The 9,672-nt window shown below is 41.6% G+C and overlaps 1 protein-coding gene across 14 annotated transcripts in view; it reads right to left on the bottom strand.

Annotated features, from left to right (window-relative positions):
• Positions 1–4,720: 4,720 nt before the first annotated feature.
• The window catches only part of adgrb2 (adhesion G protein-coupled receptor B2), a 259,112-nt gene continuing 254,160 nt past the window's right edge, over positions 4,721–9,672 (bottom strand). For 9 of the 14 annotated variants that reach the window (XM_028964746.1, XM_028964749.1, XM_028964751.1 and 6 more), the window contains one exon: positions 4,721–8,338. In XM_028964746.1, the coding sequence (XP_028820579.1) occupies positions 8,162–8,338 (177 nt within the window). In that variant the 3' untranslated portion in view covers positions 4,721–8,161. The remainder of the gene's footprint in view (positions 8,339–9,672) is intronic. The other 5 variants (XM_028964754.1, XM_028964752.1, XR_003743370.1 and 2 more) reach the window with 5 other exon arrangements.

Here is a 9,672-nt window from a genome sequence, read left to right as displayed (position 1 = left end):
GGCATAGAGAATCTCAAAAGAGTTAAATCCATGTCCAGGTTCATGTGTAATACCAAGATTATCATTATAAATTACTGCGATGCCACCTCCTCTTCCAATTAAGCGAGGTTGGTGTACATAGCTGTATCCAGGAGGACTAGACTCGTTCAATGCTACAAATTCGTTTCGGTCAGGCACAGTACATCAAACACCTGATCTGTAATAATTTCATTAACAATGAGTGTCTTAGGTTTGAGAGATCTAACATTTAATGACCCTATTCTTATAACAGAGGTGCTGGTATGTTCAGTAGGAATGATGGTACCGGATAATAAATTACTGAAACAGACATATTGTCAGCATATTTATGAGTTTTATTATTAACGTTTCTTGTAGAATCTCTTGTTTTAATAGAGCGAGGTAAAGACACAGTGTCACTATTGTACACGCTGGGTGGCGACTCTACGCAAATTGCGGATGCTCGGTTTATCCAGTCTGTCTGCCGCCTGGTCTCAGCTCTGGCGAGTTCTTTAATTCTAAGACTGTGAACAAGATTTTTAACTGAGTGGCGCATGCCACATTCCATCTCACCCAAAACAACCAGGTTTCCCCCTAAATGTTGGCCAGTTATTAACTGAGAGGGGAAAAGCGGTTCTAAACATGAACCAGTCAGTGGCGACCTGGTGGTGGGGGAGATTGGTTGGTCGCCCCAGTTGCTCGCTTGCGTGATTTATGCCGAGCTGTCACCCAACTGCCCTGCTGTCCTGAAGGTGCTACTGGTAAAGACACTTACCAGCTGACAGCCGTGGATCTCCTGTGTTGTAATCATTGGGTCTAAGGTTGGCCTAGTGGGTAAGAAAGAAAAAAAGTTAAGTGATTGTCATACACAGCACAGCACACGGTGCTCACAACGAAACGTGTCCTCTGCTTTTAACCCATCATGCTTGGTGAGCAGTGGGCACCATGACAGGTGCCAGGGAGCAGTGTGTGGTGACGGTGCTTTGCTCAGTGGCACTCAGTGGCACCTTGGCGGATCAGGATTCGAACCAGCAACCTTCTGATTATGGGGCCACCACTGCCCTTAGTAACATCCCCACACACTGCTCCCCGGGCACCTGTCATTGCTGCCCACTCCTCCTTCAGGGAATGAAATAAATGCTGAGGACTCATTTCACTGTGTGCACTGGGCGCTTTGCTGTCTAATCCTCTGTTCAGTTACCGTAATTTTTGTTAACTTATCACTAACTCACTCTTTTCTTTATCCTTCAACATCCTGTGAGAAGAGTTTCAAAAGTATCAACTTAATAGTTATTGGCCTCCAGTTCCCAATCTCAATCAGTTGTTCTTGGTCAGATGACATGTGCAACAGAAATGATCTGGGATCTTCCCAGTGACCAACAATGCATTAAACTGTCCCATTTCCATAGAACCACTTAGTCCATGTTAGTCCATTGGGACCTGCGGCCGATTAGTGGTACATGGCCGACAGGTTTTGCCCAATTTCTTCCATCATCATCAGACCCTCGAACACAGTATTGTCAGCCATCACACAGTGCAAAGGACCCCAGACCCCCATATTGAGTGGATGTTTTCCACCTCTTGTGAATACTGCGGTCGCAGCTCTCTTCAGGTCATTGATCCCTCAGTGTAGTTCAAGGCTGTTTCCTCACCATTCTCAAGATCATTTGTACCCAATGAGGTGAGATCCTGCATGGAGCCCATAATTGCTCCAATATTTGATCTTTACTTTACTTTACTTTACTTTATTTAGCCAAAGAGACTTACAAGAGGAAGACACCAGCAATTCTCGTTCGATTTCTATAGAATATTGAGTTAACAAACTAAGAGCCCTGATAAGGCTCAAACTTGTCAGTGAAGAGCATGCTCAGAGATTGTTAGGTGCTAGACAAAGAAAAATTATAATGTATTTATACATTTTTGTATTGTTTGTGCAATGTGTACGCATGTGCGTGTGTAAGTGTTAGATTTGTCTGTAATATTTTTTGAACAAGAGGGTTTTCACCTGCTTTTTAAAAGTGGTGATAGTCTCGGCTAGTCGTGTGGAGGAGGGCAGGTTGTTCCACCAGCCAGGGACAACAACGGAGAACAGAGATGATTGGAATCGGAGACCCCGTGAAGAAGGAATTTTTAGTCTCCTTTCATTTGCTGATCTGAGAGAGCATGCAGGAGTGTAGCTAGGTAGTATTGTATTGATGTAGGAGGGTGCAGTTCCATTTACAGCCCTGTAGGCAGCATCAAGAATTTGAACTCAATGCGAGCAGCTACCGGGAGGTAAGAAGAGGTGTAACATGGGTGTATTTTGGCTGATTGAGATGAGACGGGCTGACATATTTTGGATCATCTGGAGTTGTTTTATGGTGACTGCAGAGGCTCCAGCCAGGAGAGAGTTACAGTAGTCGAGTTTGGAGATGACCATTGCCTGGACGAGGAGCTGCGTAGCCTGTTGTGAGAGAAAAGGCCAAATCTTGCGAATGTTGTAGAGAGTGAACCTGCAGGATCTGGAGATCGCAGCAACATGATGGTTCAAACTTAGTCTGTTATCTATCCAAACTCCAAGGCTTTTTGCAGATGCCGTGGGTGTTAACAGTAGCGAGCCAATTTGAATTGAAAGGTTTTGCTGAGGGGAATTGTTGCCCGGAAAGATCAGAATCTCGGTTTTGGATAGGTTGAGGTGGAGGTGTCGCTCAGACATCCATGCCGATATGTCTGAGAGGCAGGCCGAAATTTTTGTTGCTATAGTAGCATCTTCTGGTGGGAATGACAGATAGAACTGGGTGTCATCAGCATAAGAGTGATAGGAGAAGCCATGTGATTGGATGATGTGACCAAGTGAGCGAGTGTATATTGAGAATAGAAGGGGGCCAAGGACAGAGCCTTGTGGAACCCCTGTGGTTACCCTAGAGAGGACAGATGTCTCACCACCCCATGATACCCTGAAAGACCTGTCGTGAAGATAAGAGGTGAACCAATCTAGGACGGTTCCTGTAACTCCTAAATCAGAGAGTGTGGTGAGAAGAATTTCATGGTTAACTGTGTCGAAGGCAGCATCTCTTTTCACCAAGCTTCTTGCCTATAGTAAATTGTACACCTGTACAAGACTAGGAGCCAATCATGTCGCTGGTGTCCTTAGTTGACCAGTTCAAACAGGTTTCATTAATACAGGTAAAGAGGGAAGGATAGAAGACCTTCTTAAAGAAGAAGTAACAGGTTTGTGAAGGATAGAATTCTTGCTTGTTTGTATATGCTTAATACTTATTTTCTGTAGTATTATACAAATAAATTGTTTAAAAATCATACAGTGGGATTTCTTGGATTGTTTTTTCTTTATGTGTACATATGATGATACCCCTCTCATCATTTTAAGTGGGACAACTTGCAAATGCTTTTTCCCCACTGTATGTATCCTGTGTTGTTGTATTAAATGCCTGTCTGTTTCCATGGAGTCATGCTCTTGTGTCCTTCCTACCTGCGCAACTGTGACAGAATCTGCACACAATCCACTGGACGCAGCTGACTGCTTCGCTGGAGGACTCGTACACTCCCTGGGGTGACTTGAGGTCCAGATTCCTGGCAGGCTCTCTTCCTGGTTCCCGGTGAGGTCAAGGAGGTCTGCACTTCTGTTTCCCAGCTGACGTTGTCCAGGAAGAAGGGGACTGGTCTGTCCTGCCTCATGATGGAGGAGCATCTGGAGTCCGGAAGTAGTGGAAAATTAGTTTCCAAGATTTCAAAGAGTGTGGGACTTGGATCACTGCCTGAGGACCAAACAGTTCTTTCCCCTGGATATGCCCACTCTTCCTAAGATTGCCTTGGAGTTCCATGGCCTTTATGTATCATGTCTTGTCATATTAAATCCATGTCTGTTTCCCTGGAGGTGACAAAATCAAGTGTCACTGCATAGGAAATGGCTTTTTTTGGTGCAACTCATTCCAGCTGTCAAATCCAGGCATCTGCTCAGGAAACCTGTTGAAACATGCTCTTGTGTCAGCCTCCTAGCATGGTGGAGGGGGGACTGGAGGCCATGTTCACAAAGAATACCAGATGCTGGAAAGTATTAGTGGGTCTTATGGGGCTTGTCGTTATGGATTTCTGATGGAGCGACACAAATCGTGAGCTGCTAATGGCAGCAAGTAGAGGGTGTCAATGAAATCTCCAGGGATTGTTCGGGGGGGGGGGGGTTCTGAGAGCCAGAGTCGTTAAACAGAATTCTTAATGAGCACTTTAAAGATGCCATGAAACTTAGTAAGTCTTCACTTTTTAGAGCTACACAACTCAACTTATGTAAGTTCTTCAGAGCACATCTTATAATATATGACAGCCACATGGGGAGAAGTTATCTTCATATGCTTGACACAATTAGACAACCATCACTCTCAAGTAACCCCTTTATTTCTGAGACAGCCATTGGCCAGAGCATGACAGATGCAGCAAACATGAATTAAATGTTTCATTTTGTCGGAAGGCTGAATACAGCTGGCTACTTTAAAGAGGAACCACAATCCTTTGGTAAGATGAAGGTCACTATGCATCTCAGGACAAGGCGAGTGTGCAGAGTGTTGGTTTGCTAGCAATTCTTCTGCTGTGCTGCGTTCAAATGCTTTCAGCTAATGAGTGCTACACCATTCATATCTTTAATGATTCATAACCACACCAGTCCTCTGGCCCCTCGCAGGATAATGACTGGTTCTTATTAGCATTGCAGAATACTCTTAAGACAATATTATTCAGCTTGAAATTTTATTTTTTCATATCAAAATGACACTCTATGAAAACAGTGTAGGACTACTTTGTACAATCTTGTGTATAAAAACAAATGAGGGCAAGGCCCATGATCTATCCATATTTCAAGCCACTAAGGTCACACAGATCCTGGTGGGACAAGGGGCACAAATTCCATAAAACAACAAGACTTTGTTCTTCATAGCCTTCTTATTTGTGCACCATAACTCCAGCCAGTGCACTCTGAAGATCACAGGTTGGGCAGGGAATCTGTAGGAGGGATTTGGAAGTAAGCTGGATTTGGAAATAAAAAGACTGTTCTGTTTGAACAAATGTGAACCCCAGCTGACTGAACCTCAGAAAGAGGAAAAGATCCATAGACTTCATGGCCACGTCATCAAGAGGACTTTTCCTGAGCTTCACATCAGATCTACCACATCCAGCCCTGCTAGGATCCCGGGATCAGGGAGAAGATACACATTTTTTTTCCTCAAATTTGCTGCATCATTTCAAGGGCTGCATCCATCAGATAATCTTCAAAAAGGCTGAAGTCATTGAGACAGAGTTGCGTATGGATAGTTTCCTTTTCATGTCATCACTGGCATGAATCTTATAGGTCCACAAAGGATCCAAACTTTAAGCCCAATGAGTCTTAACCCTAACCCTGTAGGATTATTTACAGACCAGCAGAAAAAAGTTGCATGGGACATGCTTGTCGTGCTGCTGTGATGGATGCAGCCTCTGATCTGAGACACAACAGTTCAAGCTGCCTAAATCTTTACTTACCTGGAAAACAGATCAGCTGCAGAGTTGTCAATATAGCTGCAACATACTTTTAAATGAATTCCTTTTATTAATTCATAATGACAGGGCAGTGGTACTTGATTAGTTTCAGTTACCAACACCCTTTACTGCAAAACATTTTTTCTCTTTATTGGTATTTTTCTCAAAAAGGAAGAAACAAAAGTAAAGGATATGGATAATAAGACCTCAAACTGGCTCAAACTGGACTTTATATGAGAAACAAACATAAAACAGGCCCAGATAATATCTGATAACATTTGGTTGGAAAAATGGTGGCCTGACTCCAGGCGTGGTGGGTCTAGAGTCTGTCTTAAATAACAGCAGCTGGGTGCTTATATCCAGTGGGAAAGGGAAGACAGATGAACAACAATTCTGCATTGCTGCTCATTACCTCCAAAAGGTTAAAAAGGCAGACTCGTGCCTCACCATCTGTGGCTATACAATGTGCTGACATTACGAAAGCCTTTCAGCAGATGGTTTCAACTTTGAAAGAGAAAATGTCAGGACAAATCATTAGCCCAGGATAATTATGGGTTTTTACCTCTCTATTTAATGTCTCTTCTGTTGGAAGTCTGTTCCCTTAAACTGTGTGGCATAACAAAACTAAACTGGATGACCAAGGTTGTTGGGTTGGTAGTACAATCCTGGTAGTGCAGCCTGAATTCAACCCCGCTTTCAGACAGATATAATGGGAATTGTTCTATAATATCCATGTCAACCCACAGATCTCTGAGTCCCTTCTTAGCACCGGAAATAACACAGTGCAGGGCCTTTGCTATAGCTCATTAAATTACAGTCAGATTTCTCACAAACAGCTGCAGAAAGAACACTACTGAAAATAAACGGCATTCATAAACCCAGGTGAATGATCAAAGTGCCACTAATACAACTAGGCCCAAAAGCAGAAAGAGGTATGTTGGGCCAGTTCTGTAGAGGAAAGAAAGAAGGAAAGAAAGAAACAACTTCATTTCCTGCTTTTCTTGAGACCTTTGTGAAAAAGGTGGACTGTTTAAATCAATAAGGCCTCTGAACTCTCTCTTCATTTTGGCACATGTGGCCTTTTTAAATGGCACCACTCAAAGGCTTCAGTAAAGGCCTTCATCATTAGTTTTGCTGTAATTAAAAACAACCTGGTCTCATGGGAAATGAATTTTTTTTCGCACAAATTTGTGCTCCAATTTTTTGCGCAGATTCGACAAGCAAATATCCACCATTTATTAAAAGGGACCGTTTCGATTTAATTGCAGCAGTTGATACATTCAGTATAATTTTCATGCATACACATTTGCATCCCTACTGGTGTTAGTAGAACACCAGTAGTTGTGCTGTTTTGAGTCATTGCTAAATTAATTAGAGTATTGTCAAGAGCTGCACACATAACACTGTTCCAAAAAGACTATTTCAATTAAATATGTTATGACTCAAAAAGGACAGTTAAGTATTTTACTTTAGCACTGGCACATATGTACACCATCATTCAAAAGTTTAGGGTAATTTAGAAACGCTCATTTTTTGGATGAGAATCAAATCCCATTTCATGTTTATTCATTGACCCTAAACCTTTGAACTGTGGTGAATATGTGTATGCATGAAGATTATACAAAATGTATGAACTGATATTCAAATCAATGGCAAAATGGCCCTTCTAATAAATCTCAAAATATTACAATTCGATGGCTATGCCATCATAATGTTCTATCCCTTAAACTGCAGGCTTCTCTTTAGCACCCAAGGTGGATGTTTGGGTGTCGAATCTGTACAAAAAAATAGTCAGAGGTATGTAAGTCCAGGTTGTGGAAAAAGTAGGTCCATTTTATGGAGGGGGGGGATGACGACGACACCTCAGAGTCTATATATGCACTGTAAACAATTAGCAATTAGATCTTTTCTGATGATACATTGAGTGTGTGTATCAGGTATGAAATAGGTTTTAAAATAAAGGTCCCAGTAAAATATTAAGTGCTATTTTCACACAACAGATTGTAAGACAACCCCAAATAGGTTAAAATATTTTTTTCTCTTTTTTGGCTTTTACTCAAAAAAGCATGAAACAAAAATGAAAGACATGGCTAATAAAAATACAAAACAGAAATATAAGGGTGACTTAAGAGAGAATCATACAAGGGAAACTACAGAGCGGTCGAGGCTGCAAGAAAAATAGGAGAACAAATATCAGAGGATGGCACATATTAATAAAATGTCCCTCCCTTAACCCATACAAAGACGTGGTTGAGTAATCCATTAGGATAAGAAGAGAAGGAGGGATGAAACCCCTCTAGGTTGGGGACAATTGGGGGAAGTTTTTTTTCTTTGTTGCTCTATAAAAAGACTGGCGCAGAAATATCATTTTTTTAAAACTTCAAATCAGGTGAAAGAGAATGTTTTTTTCAGAATATAACCAAGACATTTCAGAAATAGTTTGTTTTAAAAAGCCCACCCTCCAATGGCCCCTGCATGTCTGAAAATATATAATTGTATGGTCCTCTCTTTTCGTAATTCACATTCTGTTCCATTCTGTCCATGGTGAACAGAAGGGCATTCCGTTTGGCCGATGCACTGGTGCATGTTTAGTCTGTAACAGGCATGTGTGGAGTGTGTCCATGAGACACGTGTGTGTGTGCGCGAATGTGTGCCCATTCTGTCACACTTCTGTCTGGAAGTCGCCTTCAGATGTGTCAGGAGAAAGGGTGGTGGAGATGTCCCAGTTCTTGTTGTGGAGCTCCAGTCTATCCTTCTGGTCACCAGGGAGACGTGAGGGATCAGGGGTCATGCTCTTGAAACTCTCCCAGGAGGGCTGGTCCTCAAGGGTGGATTTGTCCTACATGAAAATACATGTACATGACCGATCACACACAGAAAGAAAGAAAGAAAGAAAGAAAGAAAGAAAGAAAGAAAGAAAGAAAGAAAGAAAGAAAAAGAAAAAGTAAAGGTCAGAATCATACCTACTTCAATATTAGTCATACACTTGTGAGATATTTTTGTTCCTTTTCTGCAGCTTTGCCTCTTATTTTCTGAGCAGAAAAGGACATGCTAATGTGGGTCATGCACATCCTCATGTCATTTTTCTTTCGTCATGAAGAGATATAATAACCATGTATAATAACCTAATAAAAACATAATCAGCAGTTTGCGCAGAAAATGTTAACCTGATTTCACAGATGTTGTGCCTCTGCTCTGCTCCAAAACAAAGGTGCACTGAAATGGTTCTGCTCTTCATGAACCCCTGTGTATACAGTAAATATATGAACCTGCCCATCACAGAGGCACAGTGTGTAAAAAGGAGCTACAGAGAGCCATTTTATGATGCAAGGCCTGCTTTGTGTGTGTGTGAGAGAGAGAATGAGGTAGAATTAAACCTAAAGTCTCTGTATTTAAACTCTCTTTGAGTTTTTGTGTTATATATTCTCGCGTTTCAGACGTTATGGCCTGCAATGACCCAATCATATGCCTTAAATGTTTAAAGGTTTTCCTCATAAAAACAGGTAATGAAAATGACTTCAAACAAGTATAAAACCAAGAAACATAGTTGATACTAGACTGATGTGCAGAAACATGCAGAGGCCACACTTTACGACTTGCTTTTACATATACAATTAAAAAGATTCATCATAAAATGTCTTATAATAATTTACTATGCAGTATTTATGTAAATATATATTTTTGTTAGTTCTGGTGTAAGGTATTTCTCACACATATCAAAAAAACATTAAATGTGAAAATGAATTACGACTGTTGATTCTATTCTCACATCTCCCTGAAAATATCCTCTCCCCCCCCACCCCCACCCCCCCCCCCAAAAAAAAAAAAAAAAAAAAAGCTCATAAACATCAGTCTTGGTCCATTTTAAACAACATTTAGTTTGAAAGTGTTTTTTTATCATCTGAGCACGCAAGGAAATGGGTCATCTGCATTTAACTCATTATCCAACCTGCAACCTTCCGTATTTTGAGTCTGCTTCCTTTGCCGCCAGGCCACCACTGCCCCATATTCACAGTCAAGTGTTGTAGGCTGACAGTTTGCAAGTGAGTGAGCTGCATTGCATGTCCCCTGATAAAGGGCTAGCGCAGGGCTAATGCTAATGCAATGGTCCTGTCCAGACTCTGCTTCATCCTGGCCTTGCCTCCCTTTCTCTAATTTTCTTGCTTCCTCCGG

This window comes from Denticeps clupeoides, chromosome 20 (genome assembly GCF_900700375.1).
Source record: "Denticeps clupeoides chromosome 20, fDenClu1.1, whole genome shotgun sequence".
Lineage (NCBI taxonomy): Eukaryota > Metazoa > Chordata > Actinopteri > Clupeiformes > Denticipitidae > Denticeps > Denticeps clupeoides.
Note: the sequence above shows the minus strand (reverse complement) of the source record. Positions and strands in the feature narration are given on the sequence as shown.